This window comes from Bos indicus, chromosome 1 (assembly GCF_029378745.1).
Source record: "Bos indicus isolate NIAB-ARS_2022 breed Sahiwal x Tharparkar chromosome 1, NIAB-ARS_B.indTharparkar_mat_pri_1.0, whole genome shotgun sequence".
Taxonomy (NCBI): domain Eukaryota; kingdom Metazoa; phylum Chordata; class Mammalia; order Artiodactyla; family Bovidae; genus Bos; species Bos indicus.
Window position 1 is genome coordinate 67,437,674 of NC_091760.1, and position 24,233 is coordinate 67,461,906.

Here is a 24,233-nt window from a genome sequence, read left to right on the forward strand (position 1 = left end):
AGGACAGAGGAGGCTGGCGGGCTACAGTCTATGGGATCACCGAGTCGGACACGATTGTGCAACTTTCACTTTCTTGTGAATTTCTCAGGTGGCCTGATATTCCCAAAGCCAACAAGAGACCAAAGCCACTCGTCACTAAGAACCCAATTATGTAGTTTTGAGAAAGGCATGTACATATTCACTGAAAACACTGAAAAAACTGTACTGAAATACTGGTTTATCTAGGCAGTGTGACTTCGGGGTCTACAGTTCACAAAAGTCCTCCAATAAGCATTTACTTTTTTTTCTATTTTAAACGGGTACTTTCCTAGGTGCAGAGATTACTTTGCAATGGCACTAGAAACCAAGACTCCGAAAGAGCATTCTTAAGGCCTCGGCCAAAACGCTGGACCGTGCGGGGCGGGACGAGGCAGCTACCCGCCGGGTCTGAGCGCTACGCACGACCCGCACGTTCCGCTCATCGCTAAGGCCCTGCCCACAGGGGCCGGCAATCACGCTCACGTCATGCACGCCCCGCCCGCCACCCTGCCACGCACGGCCCTCCGGCTCTGCCCTCACCTTCCACAAGCCCCGCCCACCACCCCGCCCACGGAGCTCTCGTCCTCACTTTCCCGGCGCTCGGTGACATTGAGCTCGCCCGCGCCACCGCCGGCCTTGGGGCACTGTGCTGGTCGGCGGAGTAGGCGGCCATGGGGAGCCTCCGCGGCCTGCGCCTGGTGGCTGGTGAGACGCGGGCGGCGCTGAGGGTGGGCGGGAAGCCAACTTGGCCGCTTTGGGTGAAGGAAGCCTGCAGCCCAATTAGGCCTGGTAGTTGCTTGGTTCTGTTACGCATTCCCCTCAGGTAGTTCGGGATCCTGTTTGCAGGGTAGTAATAGTGGGAGAGAGCAGGGGCTGAGCGCGGAATTGGTAAGCAGACATGCGTACTAGACAGGAGTGACCCTCGCACCAGGCTCTACATTCACCCAGCTGCCTCCAACTTAATGAGCCCTCGTTACGATCAGTTTCGCGACCCCCCCAGGCCCTGTGAGTCAGTTCTTAATGCACCTGCCATTCCTAGAACTGGTGCTTCAGCTTTCCATGAGTCTTAGTGTCCTCCTCACTCCCACCCCCAACCATCTCTAGAGTTTATCCCTCAGAGAAAATTTCTAGTCTGGGGTTTCCTACCCATTTGGTATCTGATTTGGCAAGAGATTTAAGGTCTCCCAGCATAGTAGTATTTGGTTTCCTAAAGTGGGGAGAGGACACATTTCTTTTAAATAATTCTACAATAAAGTACTTTGAATTTCTTAGAGGAAAGTGTTACGTAAACGCAGGACATGCGTTTTGTTTTCCTTGTAGACATTTGTATAATGACTTTTGGGAGTCAGAACTTAATTAGCCTTCTTGGGAACCAACAGAGCCTTTGCTTACTAGGGGCTTAGAAATCAAGAGTATTTGCCTTTTGACTGTTTTCTAGCACCGGGGCAAATCACTCTTTTGGTCTTGTTCATGAACTTTGATAATGTGTAATGATTGATTCCTTAGTACCAAAAAGTTGTTTAATTCACATTTTAAAGAGAGAATCGCCTTAAACTTAGTGATTGAGATAATGTAAATGAACATTGCAAATGTAAATGAAATAACGTAGAAAAAGTTATCCTTTGCATGGCTTATTTCGCATTTCAGTGGAGAATAGGCAGGAAAACTTGTTTCAAACTAAATATTATTTATTTCCTTTAAAACAAATACCCTTTCCACTAAAGAAGATTGATTTGTTCAGTTTTGATGAACTAATTTGCTTAAAATCTTTTGTATACATCCAGTTAACCTTTTTAGTAAGGTAAGCAAAAGAATCTCTGCTCTCTAAAAAATGTCTTGTAAAAGGGACTTTGACTATGGAACCAAGACTGAATGTTTTTAATTAGTTCATGTTCTTGCCTTGAGAATATTAATACATTTATGCACTATAAGGATTCCAAAACCTCTTGCAAACTTTTAAGAACTTTACTATTGAGCACTCAGTCAAAATAAAATTCCTTGAGCACTTTAAGGACAATTTGTTTTACTCCAGATAGATCCTCTAAGGATGTTATATGAGCAACTCTTTCCAAAGGATCTCTGAATATCTGATATTTTGTGAGCAACTCCAAGCAATCTGCTCTTTCACTCACTTTTGCCCATTTTATGTCTAAATACTTTCACCTGCATTGTTTTATATGATTGATTATTCATAGTAGCCCTCTTAGGTAACTCTTATCATCCCCTCCCTATTTTACAAATGAATAAACAAAGGTCTGAGGGTTAGATGACTTGTCCCAGTTCACTTCATCATAAAATATTAGAGTCAGGAGATGAGTCAGTGCCCTCAAATTCTGGAACTTGTATTCTTTGTTTTGTTCGAGCTGCTTGTTCAGATATGTATGTACATGTATTTCTCATGGCTGACAGGGTCTATTTGGTGTGAAATGGAAGAGTGATCAAATGCAGGTTTACTTTGAAACTGAAGCAGTCATTCATATGCAAATAGTTTTCAAGTAAGAAGAGTGATTTAACTGTCAGCCTTACTAAAGGAATGGTAGATCAGATAGAAACACAATCTAGGCATACTTTACTTATCCAGAATATTGTTTGGAAGGCAATGGCAACCCACTCCAGTACTTTTGCCTGGAAAATCCCATGGACGGAGAAGCCTGGTAGGCTGCAGTCCATGGCATCGCCAAGAGTCAAACACGATTGAGCGACTTCACTTGTACTTTTCACTTTCATGCATTGGAGAAGGAAATGGCAACCCACTCCAGTGTTCTTGCCTGGAGAGTCCCAGGGATAGGGGAGCCTGGTGGGCTGCCGTCTATGGGATCGCACAGAGTCAGACACAATTGAAGCAACTTAGCAGCAGTACTTTAGGTGAATGAAATTTCAAAAAGCCAGAGCTTAATCCTTTAGATGATGGACCCTTATTTTTAATCATTTCTGTTGGAAATCTATACTTCCTTTAACAAACAAAAAGAATGTAGACTTTTATGATCTTGGTTTTGTTTTGTCAATGTAGCTGTAGAAATAGATCAGTGTTGTTAACTTTTGGTTCTTGGACCTCTTCACAGATAAGAGGGCCTATGAACCTTGGAAATTACATTCGAATTTTTATGGTTGTATGCCTGTCTGGAGAAGAGAGGATCCATAGCTGGCATCCATTTGTTATTGTTCAGTCACTCAGTTGAATCCGACTCTTTGTGACTCCATTGACTGCAGTACACCAAGCTTCCTGTCTTTCACTATCTCCTGGAGTTTGCCCAGACTCATGTCCATTGAGTTGATAATGCCATCCAACCAACTCTTCCTGTCTCCCCCTTCTGCTCTCAATCTTTCCCTGTAGCAAGGTCTTTTCCAACGAGTTGGCTCTTCGCAACAGGTGGCCAAAGTATTGGAGCTTCAGCTTCAGCATCAGTGCTTTCAGTGAATATTGAGGGTTGATTTCCTTTAGGATTGACTGGTTTGATCCCCTTGCAGTCCAAGGGACTCTCAAGAGTCTCTCCAGCACCATAGTTCGAAAGCATTGGTTCTTTGGCACTCGGCCTTCTTCATGGTCCAGCGCTCACATCCGTATATGACTACTGGAAAAACCATAGCTTTGACTGTAGGGACCTTTGTTGGCAAAGTGACGTCTCTGCTTTTTAATACGCTGTCTAGCTTCTCTTCCCAGGAGCAAGCATCTTTTAATTTCATGGCTGCAGTCGTGTCCCCAGTGATTTTGGAGCCCAATAAAATTAAGTCTGTCACTGTTTCCATTTTTTACCTATTTGCCATAAAGTGATGGGACTGGATTCCATGAAGTTACTTAGTTTTTTGAATGTTGAGTTTTAAGCCACCTTTTACACACTCTTCTTTCACCCTCAAGAAACTCTTGAGGTCCTCTTTCTTTTCTGCCATTAGGGTGGTGTCATCTGCATATCTGAGGCTATTGATATTTCTCCCAGCAGTCTTGACTCCAGCTTGAGCTTCATCCAGTCTGGGATTTAACATGATGTACTCTGCATATAAATTAAATAAGCAGGGTGACAGTATCAGCCTTGAGGTACTCCTTTCCCAATTTGGAACCAGTCCATTGTTGCATGTCCAGTTCTAACTGTTGCTTCTTGACCTGCATACTGATTTCTCCAGAAGCACATCAGGTGGTCTAGTATTCCCATCTTTTTAAGAATTTTCCACGGTTTGTTGTGATCCACACAGTCAAAGGCTTTAGTGTAGTCAGTGAAGCAGAAGTGATATTTTCTGGAATTCCCTTGCTTTTTCTGTGATTCAGTGGATGTTGGCAATTTGATCTCTGGTTCCTCTGCCTTTTCTAAATCTGTCTTTGCATCTGAAAGTTCTTGGCTCACATACTGTTGGAGTCTAGCTTGAAGGATTTTGAGCATGACTTTGCTAGCATGTGATATGAGTGCAGTTGTGCTGTAGTTTGAATATTCTTTGGCATTGCCCTTCTTTGGGATTGGAATGAAAACTGACCTTTTCCAGTCCTGTGGCCACTGCTGAGTTTTCCAAATTTGCTGGCATATTGAGTGGAGCACTTTCACAGAATCACCTTTTAGGATTTGAAATATCCTGAAATGAAAAACCTAAAAGCTGGAATTCCATCACCTCCACTGGCTTTGTTCATAGTGATGCTGCCTAAGGTCCACTTGACTTCACACTCCAGGATGTCTGGATCTAGGTGAGTGGTCACACCATTGTGATTATCCAGGTCATTAAGACCTTTCTTGTACAATTCTTCTGTGTATTCTTGCACAATTCTTCTGTGTATTCTTGCCACCTGTTCTTAATATCATCTGCTTCTGTTAGGTCCATGACTTCCCTGGTGGCTCAGACGGTAAAGCGTTTGTCTACAATGTGGGAGACCTGGGTTCGATCCCTGGGTCGGGAAGTTCCCTGGAGAAGGAAATGGCAACCCACTCCAGTACTCTTGCCTAGAAAATCCCATGGACAGAGGAGCCTGGTGTCCATGGGGTCACAAAGAGTCAGACACGACTGAGCGACTTCACTTTCTTTCTTTTTGTTAGGTCCATACTGGTTCTGTCCTTTGAGTCCATCGTTGCATGAAATGTTCCCTTAGTATCTCTAATTTTCTTAAAGAAATCTTTAGTCTTTCCCATTCTATTGTTTTCCTCTATTTCTTTGCATTGTTCCCTAAGGCTATCTTATCTCTCCTTGCTATTCTTCGGAACTCTGTGTTCAGATAGGTATATCTTTGGTTTTCTCCTTTGCCTTTTGCTTCTCTTCTTTTCTCAGCTATTTGTAAGGCCTCCTCAGACAACCATTTTGCCTTGTTGTATTTCTTTTTCTTGGGGGTGATTTTAGTCACTGCCTCCTGTACAATGTTACAAACTTCATCCATAGTTCTTCAGGCACTCTGTCTTATCAGAGCTAATCCCTTGAATCTGTTTGTCACTTCCACTGTGTAATCACTGGCATCCATTACTTAGAGCAATCTGTGCTAAGGTAAAAAGCACTTCTATGATGATTTGTAATTAGGTGGCTAGTGACCCATGCTACTGTGGGTACCATGAGGGTAAAGTGGGTCTGTTTTTACTCTGTCTTCACCACTTACCAGTGTCCAGCTCATAGTAGATAGACAGTAGATATTTTTTGGAATAATTTTTTAATATTGTATTATTTTTTAAAGATAAAAAAAAAACAATTTTAAAGATAATTGTTTTTACTTTCTATACAATAATTACTACCCCAAAGGAATGAAATGGTCTTATAAGTATGTTTATTCACACCTTCAAAAAGTATTTGCTGCCCTAAACTCCTTTGACTTAATAGGAGATTTAAAAATGAATTTTTTATTATTATTATGCCAATGAAGTGGGCCATGAACAGCCTCCTTGTCAGTTTAACTCATGCCAAAGCATTAGAATCAAGAAATAACTTAGAAGTCATGTACCCTAATTTTACTGATGAGGCCAAAGAAGGAAATTGACTTGGGAAGGGTCACACAAGTACAAAGCTGGGAATATCTCCCAGCTCCTATTCTGATTTTATTTCTACTACAGTAAGTCCCCTGCATGTAAATGAGTTCCGTCCCAAGTCCAGTTTACCCATAAGCCCAACAAAGCTAGCCTAGGTACCCATCTAACACAATTGGCTATATAATACTGTTGAAATAGGTTTATAATACTTTTCACACAAATAATATATACAAAATAAACACAAAAAAACATTTTTAATACTACAGTCCAGTGCCTTGAAAAGTACAGTGGTACAATACAACAGCTGGCCTACAGGGCCATGTTTGCATCTTTGAAAGTTCACAACTTGAAGATTCTTATGTTGGGGACTTACTGTACATTCTGCTCCTTCATTGTACTTTTTGTTTGTTCTTGCTAATCAGCCCTAAGTGAGTACATGCCCATTTTTACCATTTTATGCCTCTAGTCTTTGGCTTTGCTTATCACTCCCTCCAAGTCTTGCCAACGGTTTTTATCAAGCAAACACTGTGTGCCCTATTCTCTATGAAAGCTCTAGAATGAGTGGACTGCCATTCTTCCTAGGCTAGAGCTTATTGCAATAAACAGATGTATATAATATATCTGGAGAGCCTATACAAGATAGTAGATATTAAGTGCTAGATTGCAGAACAGATTTTAAATGCTGCTCTGGTGTCCTGATTGGGTTCCTTTTAACTTTACACATATCTCTTTCTAGTTTCACAGTTAGCCTTGTTACATTGGTACCTAGACATCTGCCACGGCGAGGGTTTTTGGCAAAAGCTACAAATCAGGGCTTTTCCCCACCAGCCCCCTCCCGAGCATTCAGAGAAAGGAAAAGTAGTGTATGTTAGGGTTATCTACTGAAGGCTCCTTTGAAACAAAAGGGATGGAAGAGTGACATGAGCAAAGGGGCAGTAGAGAGTATGGAAAGGGTGTTGGAGGAGAAAGGGCAGTAGGGAGAAAGGATTATCTTGGATTGCAGGAGGTAATAGGAGATAAAGTATGGCCTTTGAAGATTTTAACCAGATGAATTTGGACAAAAAGGAAACCTTCAAGCAAAAGTCATTAAAAAACATTTTTGGAAAATTAACGTGGTAGCTGCTACCTGTGAAGATATTACTGTAATCCATGGGTGAAGTAATGTGGAAATGATAAAAAAGGAATTTATCTAGGAAGTGTTTTGAAGAAACTATTCATATGACTTTGAGACATAGAGTAATGTAAGGAAGGACATAGAGACTAAAGTGGAGGACTGAAGGAGTATTGCCCCATTGTCAGAGATAAGAGAGTTGGGAAGGAATTTGGCATTTGGGAAATTGGAAATTTGGGAATTTGGCAGAGAGGATGGTGCACTATTGAGTAGGAGATGGCATTGAGTTATAGGTGAGGATGGAACCTTTCAATTAAAGACCTGAAGACAAAGGAAGAGTAGAGTTAGAGAAATATATGAGAGTCAACAGTTTTGAGCTGATTATTAAAAGAGGATGGAGGAGCCCTCCATAAGTAGTGTGAAATAGAGGCAAAGATTGAACCCTGGAGGCCTGACATGGTGTAGACAATAGGAAGTGGCAGAGGATATTAAAGAAAGTAGACCCCAGAGGTCGGAGATGAAGGGGGGAATATGGCAGTGTAATGCACAGGAGGACTGAGGCCTTGTAGAAGGATGAGATCAAAGCTGGGAAGAGGAGAGTCTAATAGGTTAGTGATAAGATTCGAAAAGACATATTCATATGACTGGAAAGAGATCACTAGTTTACAGCAACTTTAGTAAATGGGGGAAGGAACATTGTAGTTAATGTGTGTTGATGGGGTCAGGGTAGTAAATACAAGCCACTTAGTCAGTCACTTGAGCTATGAAAGGAAGGAGATGGTATTTTATTTATAGGAGCTGTTGAGAACAAGTGAATGTTTTGTTCCAGATAGTGGACCCTCAGGGCCACTGTAGTATAATGTGTCAGGAATTCTCATCAACTACCAGCAGATGTGTAAATTGATTCAGCCTTTCTGGAAAGCACTTAAGAATCTTAAGGTTGGACCTAGAGATTATCATACTAGGTGAAGTAAGTCAGAGAAAGACAAATATATCACTCATGTGGAATCTAATTTTTTTTAAAAAGTACAAATGTTATTTCCATAACAGAAGCAGGCTTATAGATATCAACAACACAGTTAGGGTTATCAAAGGGAAATGTTGGAGGGAGGGATAAATCAGGAGTTTTAGAATCAACACACGCACCCTACTGTATTTAAGGACTCTACCCAATATTCTGTGATAACCTATATGAGAAAAGGTTCTAAAAAAAAATATACACACACATGTATATGTATAACTGAATCACTTTGCTGTACACCTGGAACTAACACAACATTGTAAATCAACTATACTCCAATAAAATTAAAATATTAAAAAAAAGAATCTTAAAAGAGTTCATGTCCTTTAACCATTGTATCCTTTAGCCCTCCACTACCAGGATTCTATATAAGAAAATAACCAGAAATGCCATTAAAGATTATGTAGAAAACTATTGATGCTTTTGATCTGTGGTTTTGGAGAAGACTTTTGCGAATCCCTTAGACTGCAAGGAGATCCAACCAATCCATCCTAAAGGAAATAAGTCCTGGGTGTTCATTGGAAGGACTGATGTTGAAGCTGAAACTCCAGTATTTTGGCCACCTGATGCGAAGAGCTGACTCATTTGAAAAGACCCTGATGTTGGGAAAGATTGAAGGCAGGAGGAGAAGGGGATGACAGAGAATGAGATGGTTGGATGGCATCACCGACTCAATGGACATGAGTTTGGGTTAACTCCGGGAGTTAATGATGGACAGGGAGGCTTGATGTGCTGTGGTTCATGGAGTCGCAAAGAGTTGGACATGACTGACTGACTGAACTGAACTGAATTCATTGGAATATTACTTGTAATAGTGAAAAATGAGAAATAAATCCAGCTATAGAGAATGATTGAATTCAGTTTATATCCATTGGATATTATGCAGTATCAGAAGTATTTTTTAATTAATGTCTTGGTAAAGTGTTTGTGACATAAGCAAGATATGGAATTATCTGGTAATGGAAAATGTATATGTTGTGTATAAGTATAGGAAGATGTCTGGGAAAAAATACACCAAGTTGTTACCCCCAGATGGTGTGATTATAGATGCTTTTGTTTTTCTTCATGTGTATTTTTAGTTTCCCAAATTTTCCATTATAAGCAAGCATTACTTTTATAATATAACAGATTCTTTTGATTTGTTTAAGAGTGGGGAGACAGTAGTTGGCAAGAAAAAGGCAGTGGAAAAGATAGATCTAGAGGTTATGAGAATTTTGGTACAGCATCTCTCAGCAAGAAGGATCACAGATGGAACGGTTCAGAATGAAGGAAGAATTGTGTGGATGGATGAAACAGACGCAGAGGTAGGGAATCTGTTCTGTCACAAAACCTATTTAGGTCAACAGCTGAGGTAGAGAGAATTTCAAATAACCACTGTTGGGAGTTAGGGTTAGGGTTAGGGTTAGCTGAGATGTTGATGGGAGGATAAATGATTACCATGGAGTAGCCCCTTATCACCGATAATTGGGCCCACCCAATACATGGATACTTTTCTTTCCATAAGAGTCCCTGCCCACTCTCCCCCACCACCCCGCAACCTCCACCACCTCAGCTTAAAAACTGGCCAGGTTCCAAAGGTTTATTTATAAATCTATTTTTTGAACTTTTAAGAATTTTTTTCTATGAAAGTAACATTTCAAATGTTAATTACAGTTCTAGCCAGCCCACAAAACTTATGATATCATTGTGTCTTGCCCATTTTTTCCTTACTAGTATTTTCCACATCTGTTAGTTTCTTTCCATTGATACCTATAGGTATCCTCTTTCCTGTACACAACCCACTTGAACTTGTGACACCGCTTAAGAGGATGTTTCCACATTTATGTCTACCCACTTCTGCTCCCTTTGTCCTACTTCTCCCACACTCCTAGCCAGTCCTGCATTCTGCACTCAGATTTATCTGCCAGAGTCACCGTGGTTAGTTTTAGTTTCCTACTCAAAACTGCTTTGCCTGTTCCCCAAAATCTTTTTGGGGTTTGGCAGACAAAAGGACTGTCACTGTGGAGAAGCATAGACAAACACAGAGTGCTGAACCAGAGTGCATTAGGCCACTATCATCACTTAAGTTCTCAGCACAACATCAGCATGTCAGCAGCAAGGCTTGTGAGCATTGGTTGCCTGGCAGCCAGATCCAAAATTCTATGTCACATACAAGAATAGGGCAAGTCAGTGTTTGAAGCCAGAAGAAATCCATCATTTGTCAGAATAGTTGCAGACATGAGATATCAAGCTGTTAAGGTCTCATCACTGAAGAAGCTCAGAGCATGTTAGTGTTTCAGTCTTTTTCATTTGTTTTGTTGTGGTCAGCTTTTAGGGCAGCCCAGCTTTGCTTCCAATGTAGAAAGCAAATCAGATCAGATCCGATCAGTCACTCAGTCGTGTCCGACTCTTTGCGACCCCATGAATCGCAGCACGCCAGGCCTCCCTGTCCATCACCAACTCCCGGAGTCTACCCAAACTCATGTCCATCAAGTCGGTGATGCCATCCAGCCATCTCATCCTCTGTCGTCCCCTTCTCCTCCTTCCCTCAATCCCTCCCAGCATCAGAGTCTTTTCCAGTGAGTCAACTCTTCGCATCAGGTGACAAAAGTACTGGAGTTTCAGCTTTAGCATCATTCCTTCCAAAGAAATCCCAGGGCTGATCTCCTTCAGAATGGACTGGTTGGATCTCTTTGCAGTCCAAGGGACTCTCAAGAGTCTTCTCCAACACCACAGTTCAAAGGCATCAATTCTTCGGCGCTCAGCCTTCTTCACAGTCCAACTCTCACATCCATACATGACCACAGGAAAAACCATAGCCTTGACTAGACAGACCTTTGTTGGCAAAGTAATGTCTCTCTTTTGAATATGCTATCTAGGTTGGTCATAACTTTCCTTCCAAGGAGTAAGCGTCTTTTAATTTCATGGCTGCAGTCACCATCTGTAGTGATTTTGGAGCCCCCCAAAATAAAGTCTGACACTGTTTCCACTGTTTCCCCATCTATTTCCCATGAAGTGATGGGACCGGATGCCATGATTTTCATTTTCTGAATGTTGAGCTTTAAGCCAACTTTTTCACTCTCCTCTTTCACTTTCATCAAGAGGCTTTTGAGTTCCTCTTCACTTTCTGCCATAAGGGTGGTGTCGTCTGCATATCTGAGGTTATTGATATTTCTCCCGGCAATCTTGATTCCAGCTTGTGTTTCTTCCAGTCCAGCATTTCTCATGATGTACTCTGCATATAAGTTAAATAAGCAGGGTGACAATATACAGCCTTGACGAACTCCTTCTCCTATTTGGAACCAGTCTGTTGTTCCATGTCCAGTTCTAACTGTTGCTTCCTGACTTGCATACAAATTTCTCAAGAGGCAGATCAGGTGGTCTGGTATTCCCATCTCTTGAAGAATTTTCCACAGTTTATTGTGATCCACACAGTCAAAGGCTTTGGCATAGTCAATAAAGCAGAAATAGATATTTTTCTGGAACTCTCTTGCTTTTTCTATGATCCAGCAGATGTTGGCAATTTGATCTCTGGTTCCTCTGCCTTTTCTAAAACCAGCTTGAACATCAGGAAGTTCACCGTTCACATATTGCTGAAGCCTGGCTTGGAGAATTTTGAGCATTACTTAACTAGCGTGTGAGATGAGTGCAATTGTGCGGTAGTTTGAGCATTCTTTGGCATTACCTTTCTTTGGGATTGGAATGAAAACTGACCTTTTCCAGTCCTGTGGTTCTCTATTCTAAATGAGCTCTGAGTGGGAATAAGAGTTCCAATTTCTCTGTGTAATATAATTACACTACCTTATTCTTCTTTATAGTAGGTCTACTGAGCAGCTACAAACATTTGACATATGACTTTATCATAATATAAAATGTAGTATTGATAGTTTACATCTAGAAACTTTGCCATCCTCAGGATAAACATACATTTAGTTTTTTCCACTTGAGACTTACAATTGATTCACAAAACAAACTTTCAGAGTTCTTTCCTCAGACTTGCCATTTCCTATCACAACAAACATTTCAGGACAAGCAGTATCCTATTTCAGTTCAAGAAGGATTAAATAGGCATTTGTGGGCTAGCATGAGAACCGGCTAAGTATTTAGATAAAAAAAATCTTTCCATGAAACATGAAAAAGGAACATTGTTTCCTCATAAATAATTTGAGAATGGGAATGTTTTTGATTTCCACAATGAAATTTTAATAACTCATCCATTTTATGAGCCTTTTTTTTTTTTGATATATGGTTGATTTACAATGTGTTAGTTTCAAACATACAGCAAAGTGATTTAGTTGTACGTATATATATGTATATATGTTATTTTTCAGATTCTTGTGTTTTATAGGTTATTACAAGACATCGAATATAGTTCCCTGTGCTATACAGAAGGTCCCTGCTTTTTATCTATTTTATTTATAATAGTGTGTATCTGTTAATCCCAAACTCCTAATTTATCCCTCCTCCACCCTTTCTCCTTTGGTAACCATAAGTTTATTTCTACGTCTGTGAGCCTGTTTCTGTTTCGTAAATATATTCATTTGTATCATTTTTAAGATTCCACGTAGAAGTGATGCCATATGATTATTTGTCTTTCTCTGTCTTATTCACTTAGTGTAATAATCTCTAGTTTGATCCATGTTATTGAAAGTGGCTTTATATCATTGAAAAGAGGGATTTTGAACACAGCTAGAGACATGTAGCTCTGCATGTGTGTGCAGGTGTGCCTTGGTCATTCTTGTAGCCTTTGTTCAGAAGGGACTCTAGCTAGTTGTGCTGAAGAGCAGTTCTCAAACATGGCAGTGCATTAGAATCACTTAGAAAATCTTTCTTATGAATACTAATACCAGAGTCCTGTTCACAGAAATTGGGATTAATTGATCTGGGATGGCCCTGTTGGTTGGTTTTTTGTTTGTTTGTTTTTCTGTGATGATTCCAGTATACTTTGAAATCCATCTTTCTCAAATTTTAGTGTGCATAAACATCACTTGAAGGGCTTGTGAAAACATTTTTCTAGTCCTCACCCCAGGAGATTCTAATTTTGGTTGGTGTCTGAGAAGTATTTCCAAGAAGCTCCCAGCTGAGGCTGAATAGCACTATTATAGACTTTAGAGTATATGGTATTGGTTTCCATATGTCCGGCACAAAATAGGTATGCATCAAAATATTGAATGAATGTGGCTATTTGCTTCTGGAAATAGAATGTTCATATGAATGACTTGGATATCTCATTAAAAATACAGATTCAAATTCTATTAGGTCTAGGGTGCGAGCTGAAAGTCTGCACTTGTAACAAGCTCACAGGAGATGGCAACAACATTTGAAAATAGCAAAGTATGACAAGATATATATCATCATGTATCATTTTCTCATCTCAGTTCCACCAAGGTACCCTAGGCAGATGACCTTCACCTGCACATTTTTGGTCTACCCTGAATTGGGCACATTTCCTATTATACCCCATTTCCTTTTCTCTCCTATTCCAAGAGCATACTGGAGTGCATATGAGTGAGACTGACATTTTTAATGAGATTACATAAAATCTTCTCTAATTTTTAAAATACTTAATATTAAGTAAATATACATTTTTTTCATAGTTTGTATAAAGTAAAAACAATAAGATCTAATTAGGCCCATGTTTAAAAATATTTTTATTTAGAATAATTTTATTTACAGAAAAGTCACAAAGATAGTACAGAGTTCTGTGTATTGCTTACCCAATTACCTCTAATTTTATCATTTTACATAACCCGCAGTACATTTGTCATTACTAAGTAATTAACACAAACTTCATACCTAGCAACATACTTGCAAGAGACCTGGCAGCTGATCTTCACACAGGTTCTAGTGTGTGTGAAAGTTGCTCAGTCGTGTCTGACTCCAATTCCATGGGCTATACTGTCCATGGAATTTTCCAGGCCAGAATACTGGAGTGGGTAGCCAATTCCCTTCTCCAGGGGATCTTCCCAACCCAGGGACCAAGCCCAGGTCTCCCGCAGTGCAGGCAGACTCTTTACCAGCTGAGCGACCAGGGAAGCCCTCACACAGGTTAAGAAACACTAAATTAGATAATCTTATAAAAGTGTCTTTCTCCACCAGCATTCATTGAACCTTCATTTATCATCACTGGTTCTCAGAGATTGGTCATATTCCAGGTAACATCATTGACTGTTCTCTGGGAGAGTCTTGAATGATTCTGAGGGGGAAGAAAAGAGCATTCCCACTGCTCTACACTGTCCTTCATGGGGTTGAAAAGAATGGAAAGGAAAGAACAGCAGGACAGAAGTCAGTACTTGAATCAGATTCATTGAGACTAACCCGCTAAAGCCTCCAGGTAGCAGTAATAACTCTAAGGTACTGATTTACAAATTGTGAGCCCCCAGACCAACAGGATTGGCATCACCTGGGATATTGTTGGAAATTCTCGGGCTCCACATACACTTACTGAATCAGAAACTCTGGAAACGGGGTCCAGTAGAATGTATTACGAGTCCTCTGGGTGATTGTGTTGCATACTAAAGCTTAAGGACAGCTACTCTTAAGATTAACAAGCCATTTGACAGTCAGAGCCTTACAGGCACAGTGAGGCTTGACTTCCTGCTAAGGCCTTGGGGACACAGATTCGGTCACCCAGGGACAGGCTGCAAGTGAAGCCAGAGGGTTAAAGGGCTGTTTTTCTTTTGGGTTTTTTGTTTGTTTTTAATTGTGATCCACCAGAGGATGGAAAATTTTTGGCTTGGATGTCTGGGGCAATAAATTCTTATCTCTTTGAGAAAGAAAAGTAGTCTTAATAATGATAGTAAAACTTTTATGCTTCAATTTTATTGTAGTTGCAGAATAAGTACCAAAATCACATCAAGACTTCATATATTTTTTTAAGTGATGCTGGGTTTTTAAATCATTTTTTCCAATAGTCTGTTGTTTCTAATATGTATAATATTATGTTTACTTATGCTTTAATACCATTTATACCTTAGGGAGAGAAAAATTACTGGCATCCAGTGTGAAGTTGTAGTAAGAAAAGGTTGGGAGATATTTTCTGATCTAGGTAAACCTCTCTTGCCTTGAAGTCCCTATTCTTCCATCCCAGGTGTGTCTGTAACCTCAAGTCCCGCTCTCTCTTCATTATTCCTCTGTTCTGGCCATGCTGGCCGCCTCGCTGTGTCCCTGGAACCACTTTAGGGCCTTTGCACTTACTGTTATTTCTGTTTGGAGTATCCTTCCACTAGATACCTGCATGCTAGCTCCCTGACTTCCTTCATGCCATTCTCATAGAGAACTTCTCTTACTACCCTATCTAAAATCTCTCTCTCTCACACACACACCACATTTTAAGCACACAAACATTTTGTTTCCCCATTGTTTATTTTTTCTCTCTGGCATTTACTATCTAACTATATATATACTTCCCCCCCACCTTCCTCCAGTAGAATATAAGCTCATCTGGCATAAATTTTCATCTGTTTTTTATATTGCCTAGAATAATACCTGACAAGTACTATTTTTTGAATGAATAACTGTCTCCAAACGTGCATTTGTGTGACTGACAGTAAGTAGGTGTACATGGTAACATTTTTGTTTTAACCTGAACTGACTTTATTTTTGGGGGCTCCAAAATCACTGCAGATGGTGATTGTAGCCATGAAATTAAAAGACGCTTACTCCTTGGAAGGAAAGTTGTAACCAACCTAGACAGCATATTAAAAAGCAGAGACATTACTTTGTCAACAAAGGTCTGTCTAGTCAAGGCTATGGTTTTTCCAGTAGTCATGTATGGATGTGAGAATTGGACTTTAAAGAAAACTGAGCTCTGAAGAATTGATGCTTTTGAACTGTGGTTTTGGAGAAGACTCTTGAGAGTCCTTTGGATTGCAAGGAGATCCAACCAGTCCATCCTAAACGAGATCAGTCCTGGGTGTTCATTGGAAGGACTGATGTTGAAGCTGAAACTCCAATGCTTTGGCCACCTCATGCGAAGAGCTGACTCATTGGAAAAGACTCTGATGCTGGGAGGGGTTGGGGGCAGGAGAAGAAAGGGACAACAGAGGATGACATGGCTAGATGGCACCACCGACTCGATGGACATGAGTTTGAGTGAACTCCAGGAGTTGGTGATGGACAGGGAGGCCTGGCGTGCTACAGCTCATAGGGTTGCGAAGAGTCGGCCACGACTGAGCAACTGAACTGAACTGAACTGAACTGAGCTAAGAGGCAACTTGTCTTTTACTTTTCTAAACTGTCTCTGTTCTATTTTTCTAAACTTCCTCTGTTCTAATTAAGAGGGATGGGAAAGGATGGTACCTAAGGAGATAAGTATTGTTTCTTTTTCTGTTTCCTCTTTAGACAGTAGAGCTCGCTGTCAGTTAACTTGGTTCCTTTCTGTCTCAGTACCTGCCAGAAGGGGATAGGACAGGATGGTGTGGGAAGGGTCACATTAAACTAGTGGTCCCCTGGGGAAGATGAGAAAGTCCTGAAGATGGATGGTGGTGGTGTGTGCGTGCTCAGTCATGTCCAACTCTCTGCGACCCCCATGGACTGCAGCCTGCCAGGCTCTTCTGCCCATGGGATTTCCCAGGCAAGAATACTGGGGTTGGTTGCCATTTCCTCCTCCAGTGGATCTTCCTGACCCAGGGATCAAACCCCTGTCTCCTGCACTGGAAGGCAAATTCTTTACCACTGAGCCACCTGGGAAGCCCCGGATGGTGATGATGGTGGCAAAACAATGTGAAGTACTTAATGCCATAGCACTGTACACTTAAAAGTGGTTAAAATGGTAAATTTTGTGTTATATGTTTTTTACCATGGTTTAAAAAAAAAATTTAAGGGACTAGATCTGATAGACAGAGTGCCTGATGAACTATGGCCGGAGGTTCATGACATTGTACAGGAGACAGGGATCAAGACCATCCCCATGGGAAAGAAATGCAAAAAAGCAAAGTGGCCATCTGAGGAGGCCTTACAAATAGCTGTGAAAAGAAGAGAAGTGAAAAGCAAAGGAAACAAAGGAAAGATATAAGCATCTGAATGCAGAGTTCCAAAGAATAGCAAGGAGAGATAAGAAAGCCTTCCTCAGCGATCAATGCAAAGAAATAGAGGAAAACAACAGAATGGGAAAGACTAGAGATCTCTTCAAGAAAATTAGAGATACCAAGGGAACATTTCATTCAAAGATGGGCTCAATAAAGGACAGAAATGATATGGACCTAACAGAAGCAGGAGATACTAAGAAGAGGTGGCAAGAATACACAGAAGAACTGTACAAAAAAGAGATTCACGATCCAGATAATCATGATGGTGTGATCACTGACCTAGAGCCAGACATCCTGGAGTGTGAAGTCAAGTGGGCCTTAGAAAGCATCACTACAAACAAAGCTAGTGGAGATGATGGAATTCCAGTTGAGCTATTTCAAATCCTGAAAGATGATGCTGTGAAAGTGCTGCACTCAATATGCCAGCAAATTTGGAAAACTCAGCAGTGGCCACAGGACTGGAAAAGGTCAGTTTTCTTTCCAATCCCAAAGAAAGGCAATGCCAAAGAATGCTCAAACTACCGCACAATTGCCCTCATCTCACACGCTAGTAAAGTAATGCTCAAAATTCCCCAAGGCAGGCTTCAGCAATACGTGAACTGCAAACTTGCAGATGTTCAAGCTGGTTTTAGAAAAGGCAGAGGAACCAGAGATCAAATTGCCAACATCCGCTGCATCATGGAAAAAGCAAGAGAGTTCCAGAAAAACATCTTTTGTCTGCTTTATTGACTATGCCAAAGCCTTTGACTGTGTGGATCACAATAAACTGTGGAGAATTCTTCAAGAGATGGGAATACCAGACCACCTGACCTGCCTCTTGAGAAACCTATATGCAAGTCAGGAAGCAACAGTTAGAACTGGACATGGAACAACAGACTGTTTCCAAAGAGGAAAAGGAGTACATCAAGGCTGTATATTGTCACCCTGCTTATTTAACTTCTATCCAGAGTACATCATGAGAAATGCTGGGCTGGAAGAAGCACAAGCTGGAATCAAGATTGCCGGGAGAAATATCAATAACCTCAGATATGCAGATGATACCACTCTTATGGAAGAAATTGAAGAACTAAAAAGCCTCTTGATGAAAGAGGAGAGTGAAAATGTTGGCCTAAAACTCAACGTTCAGAAAACGAAGATCATGGCATGTGGTCCCATCACTTCATGGCAAATAGATAGGGAAACAGTGTCAGACTTTATTTTGGGGGGCTCCAAAATCACTGCAGATAATGATTGCAGCCATGAAATTAAAAGATGCTTACTCCTTAGAAGGAAAGTTATGACCAACCTAGACAGCATATTCAAAAGCAGAGACATTACTTTGCCAACAAAGGTCCGTCTAATCAAGGCTATGGTTTTTCCAGTGGTCATGTATGATGTAAGAGTTGGACTGTGAAGAAAGCTGAGCACCGAAGAATTGATGCTTTTGAACTGTGGTGTTGGAGAAGACTCTTGAGAGTCCCTTGGACTGCAAGGAGATCCAACCAGTCCATCCTAAAGGCTAAAGCTGAAACTCCAGTACTTTGGCCACCTGATGCGAAGAGTTGACTCATTGGAAAAGACTCTGATGCTGGGACGGATTAGGGGCAAGAGGAGAAGGGGACAACAGAGGATGAGGTGGCTGGATGGCATCACCGACACGATGGACATGAGTTTGAGTGAACTCCGGGAGTTGGTGATGGACAGGGAGGCCTGGCGTGCTGTGATTCATGGGGTTGCAAAGAGTCGGACAGGACTGATCGACTGAACTGAACTGAAAAAAAAAAAAATGCAAAACCCTGTAGTTATCAAAGTGCGGTTTCAAAGCAGCAGTAGAAGCTTCACCGAAGAGCTTGTTAAAAATGCAGATTCAACCCAAAACTGTTTCTAAAACTGGAGATAGGTGTGCTTATGATTGGCATTTTACCGAGCCATTTGGGTGGTTCTGATGCATCCTGAAGTTTGAGATCACAGCATTAAATATTTTGGTTTTAATCTTGAAAGCTATGAAGAACTTTAGAAGAGGTTCATGGAATTTATCCGTGCCCTGATAACAATTTAAAACTACCTTGGTCAGAAATTCTGACCATCTTAGGGATAAAATTGAAGTGCTCTGGAAATGTTTTGAAGATTAGTGTTTAAGGAAGCAAACTTAACGTTTAGAGTACCTGCCATGTTTCAAGCATCTTGCCAAATGCGCTTACGTGTATTTTCCATTTAAACTTGAAATCCAGCCTTGTTGAAGTAAATACTACATTATCTACATTTAAAATGTGGAAACAAACTAAGATCAATTATGATTTATCTACTTTTCTTACAGCGTACACGTGCTGTCACTAGGTGGCACTGGTAGTGTGGTTACTCAGACCCAGGCAAAGCTTTCTGGGACTGCTGCCTGGAAAACTGAAATAAATGAGGCCTCTTGTGAAAGAAATCAGACTGCAGGCAACCACAAATCTTGATACAAATAGAGGTTCCAGTTTAAGGTATGTTAGTGAATCTGACAATTCACTCTGAAAATAGGACCTCTGAAAATTCACCCCTATATAAAAGCAATGAAAATATGACCATAGTCTTAGAGTCAACTTTTTCAGAACTCTAGGGAATAACCAGAGAGTTGTGACAATCTGTGTAGCATTTGTCCAAGAAAATGACTCAGTCATGGTAAGAACAGCAAGGTCCATGGAATGTTAATTCCTGTCTCCTCTTGGCTTCACAGTAATACTTTGAAACCAATACCTTGAAATCATGTAGCTCTGAAAAATATAGCAGACACTGAAAAAGGCAGAATGGATTTGGAGCTCTGCAAACCCCTACCCCCAGAGGACTGTTACTGTTTGGTCTGTCTGTTCCGTGGAAACCCTCACTTAGCGGGCTTGCCTTTTTTTAAAAAAAAAACCTTACTCAGAGCTAATACAATGCAAACAGCTTCTTCCATACCCACCCCCATAGCATGCCCCCTAAATGCACACAGAGCCCTTCAGCAAAAGCTGGCAAACTTATTGGTGAAAGGCATTTAAGGAAGTTTCTGTCCAGTTGTTAGTGGACAGCAAAGCTAACTCCCTCCTCCATCTTTTACCCCCTTCTCTCTCTGATTAATTCCTATCTAGCAGAATATTGAAGCAGAAGGTGATTCTTTGTTTTACACATTTAAAAGGATGAATTTTTAATGTGAAATTATGTATCAATAAAAGTGTTCTTTTAAAAATCTTTACACAAATATAAACGTGTCCATGAGAAGTCCACAGTGATTTTTTTTTAAGATTGCTATGTTTAAAGATTTTCTTAATAGCAAGAGAAAGAAAAAGCAAGGTAATTATGATTCTCACCAACTTTGGGAGGTCCAGTCCTGTAACCACATTTTACTGCTCTTTCCTCTCTTTCCTCCCCTTACTGCTTCAAACTCTGAAGCTACAATGACACTCTGTTAGGCTTCTGGAACTTCAAAGGTATAGAGTGTTTATCCATTAACAAATAGCTTTTTAAAACTGCTTGAATTCTGTGAAGTTTTAAGCACAAAGCTGTGAGGCCTCATTCTTGTCACACTAAAGGCAAATCTTGGGTGGGTATCCCATTCTTTGTCACCCAGAGCATCATGGAGCATCAGGATCTTGATCAGATTTATTATTGCTGCCTTTCCAGCTTTCTTTTCTGTTTCGTTCTTCTGTAGTGCTCCCTTCCACATCCTAGGGCCCTAGGGCTCTTTTGTGATGATCCTTTGACTGAGGATCAGCCCTAGCCTCTTGTATGACTCCCCACCCCCATACTCAGAATTATCCCCTTTTACCCTCATCAGAACTGTTTCTGGCTGTCTCTGCTTTGAATTCTGATTAATTATTGATTAAAAATGTTCATGCTAACACTGAGGGTTATACTAACACTAATGATTCATAACAGAATCATTATTGTTATAAAACATGTGAGAAGTACTTTTATAAAACTTAAAGCCAATAAAATATATTGTAAATTCCTAATTTCCTAACCAGCAAAACATGCATATTTTAAGATAGCACTAAGTATAGTGCTTTAAATATAGTACATGTATCTTACATAGAGTAGGATATTAATTTTTTAAGTGAGTTAATTTTTATAAATGAAATATGTATTTTGCAGGCATTTTTTATTGTAAGATATCAAATTTCCTTTATCTGAAACATTTTTTTTCTCTTTTCTAGGAAGTTGTTTTAGGTCATGTGAAAGAGACGCTTTCTCATCTTTAAGGCTTACCAGAAACTCTGATTTGAAGAGAACAAATGGATTTTGCAGCAAACCCCAGGAAAGTCCAAAGCCTCCAGACCAACGTAAGTTTTTATTTGTCTTTCCAGTTATGGACTAGGCAGCTCCCAAAGACTAGAACAACCTGGAATCAAAAGGACCTAAGAGAGGTGGTCACAGGGGTCCCTATCATGTAGTTCAGGCCTCCCAAATTGTACGTAATATAGTTGTGCTTACATGTGGCAGTGATTTCTTCATTTTTCCCGTTTGTCATTTTCATCTCTTACCTCAAGGATTTGACTAGAGCTTTCTGTAGATGATAGATGCACCAAAGTAAATATTAAGTTCAGTTCAGTTCAGTCGCTCAGTCGTGTCCAACTCTTTGCAACCCCATGAATTGTAGCACGCCAGGTCTTCCTGTCCGTCACCAACTCCCGGAGTTCACTCAAACTCATGTCCATCAAGTCGGTGATGCCATCCAGCCATCTCATCCTCTGTCGTCCCCTTCTCCTCTCGCCCCCAATCCCTCCCAGCATCAGAGTCTTTTCCAATGAGTCAGCTCTTCGCATGAGGTGGCCAAAGTATTGGAGTTTCAGCTTTAGCATCAGTCCTTCCAAAGAACACCCAGGACTGATCTCCTTCAGAATGGACTGGTTGGATCTCCTTGCAGTCCAAGGGACTCTCAAGAGTCTTCTCCAACACCGCAGTTCAAAAGCATCAATTCTTTGGCGCTCAGCTTTCTTCACAGTCCAACTCTCACATCCATACATGACCAATGGAAAAACCATAGCCTTGACTAGATGGACCTTTGTTGGCAAACTAATGTCTCTGCTTTTGAATATGCTGTCTAGGTTGGTCATAACTTTCCTTCCAAGGAGTAAGCGTCTTTTAATTTCATGGCTGCAATCACCATCTGCAGTGATTTTGGAGCCCCCAAAAATAAAGTCTGACGCTGTTTCCACTGTTTCCCCATCTATTTGCCATGAAGTGATGGGACCACATGCCATGATCTTAGTTTTCTGAATGTTGAGCTTTAAGCCAACTTTTTCCACTCTCCTCTTTCACTTTCATCAAGAGGCTTTTTAATTCTTCTTCACTTTCTTCCATAAGGGTGGTGTCGTCTGCATATCTGAGGTTATTGATATTTCTCCTGGCAATCTTGATTCCAGCTTGTGCTTCTTCCAGCCCAGCATTTCTCATGATGTACTCTGCATATAAGTTAAATAAGCAGGGTGACAATATACAGCCTTGACGTACTTCTTTTCCTCTTTGGAACCAGTCTGTTGTTCCATGTCCAGTTCTAACTGTTGCTTCCTGACCTGCATACAGGTTTCTCAAGAGGCAGGTCAGGTGGTCTGGTATTCCCATCTCTTTCAGAATTTTCCACAGTTTATTGTGATCCACACAGTAAAGGCTTTGGCATAGTCAATAAAGCAGCAAGAGATGTTTTTCTGGAACTCTCTTGCTTTTTCCATGATCCAGTGGATGTTGGCAATTTGATCTCTGGTTCCTCTGCGTTTTCTAAAACCAGCTTGAACATCTGGAAGTTCACGGTTTACATATTGCTGAAGCCTGGCTTGGAGAATTTTGAGCATTACTTTACTAGCATGTGAGATGAGTGCAATTGTGCAGTAGTTTGAGCATTCTTTGGCATTTCTTTGGGATTGGATTGGTCAGCCTCAAAGATGAACCAAATCAAAAATGACATTTGGGTATAATATACTTAGGGCTATGCACTGGCTTGTACGTTAACTTCAGCCATGTTTAGTCCTATCCCTAACTCCAAGTTCTGTCACTGTCAGCACTGGAAGGAAGAAGCATAATATTTAAACTGTATGGCCCCAGGAACTACTTGCTCATTGCTTCTTCATGGGAATTGCTTCTTCTGGGCCCTACACTAGGGCCAGATAGGTACTGGTGGGTGGAAAAGAACTGTTCTCAAAGAATATTTATTAAGAAGTTAAAAGTATTTATACCCCTTGACCTGGTATTTCACTTCTGGGGATCTATCCTAAGGAATAATCCCTTTATGTGGAAAAAGCTTTGATTGTAAAGCTGTTCCCATTTGTTTACATATATGTATATATATGTGTATCTCTATATATTTATACACACATGTAAAGGAAAATGAGAAATTAGTCTAAATGTTAAATAATCTGGGAATGATTAATTATACATTAGATCTACTTGATGAGTTGTGCAACTGTTGGAAATGGTGCTTATAAATACAACATACTGGCATGGAAAGTTTTTGTCATAATGTTAATGAACAAGACAGGGTACAAAATTTTATATTGTGTGTAAGCCCAAGAATGGTACATATAGAAATTACATATATGTACCTATGTATGGTGATAAGATTTAGGAAACATACCAAAATAAAGATAGTGCTCATACTATGAGAGGAGAATTAAGCATGGTTTTTATCTTTTTCTCTTTTTACATCTGTACTTTCTGAATTGTCTTTAATGAGCATGTAGTACATAAAGTAAAAATAAGCTATAGAGAAAATACCAAGTGCTAAAAGATTCAGTTCAGTTCAGTTCAGTTCAATCGCTCAGTTGTGTCTGACTCTTTGCGACCCCATGAATTGCAGCACACCAGGCCTCACTGTCCATCACCAACTCCTGGAGTTCACTCAGACTCACGTCCATCGAGTCAGTGATGCCATCTAGCCATCTCATCCTCTGTCGTCCCCTTCTCCTCCTGCCCCCAATCCCTCCCAGCATCAGAGTCTTTTTCCAATGAATCAACTCTTCGCATGAGCTGGCCAAAGTACTGGAGCCTCAGCCCCAGCATCATTCCTTCCGAAGAAATCCCAGGGCTGATTTCCTTCAGAATGGACTGGTTGGATCTCCTTGCAGTCCAAGGGACTCTCAAGAGTCTTCTCCCTTACAGCAATACTATTTCTGTACTTCTGAATGTCTTTGCTTGCCTTTGGTTCTTTATGGATTTTT

The 24,233-nt window shown here is 40.6% G+C and overlaps 1 protein-coding gene across 1 annotated transcript in view; it reads left to right on the plus strand.

Moving 5' to 3' along the window:
* Positions 1–566: 566 nt before the first annotated feature.
* FAM162A (family with sequence similarity 162 member A) overlaps positions 567–24,233 on the plus strand; it is a 41,236-nt gene continuing 17,569 nt past the window's right edge. Inside the window, exons 1-2 of the mRNA XM_019955507.2 lie at positions 567–723; positions 21,237–21,362. Of these exons, the coding sequence (XP_019811066.2) occupies positions 690–723; positions 21,237–21,362 (160 nt within the window). The 5' untranslated portion in view covers positions 567–689. The remainder of the gene's footprint in view (positions 724–21,236; positions 21,363–24,233) is intronic.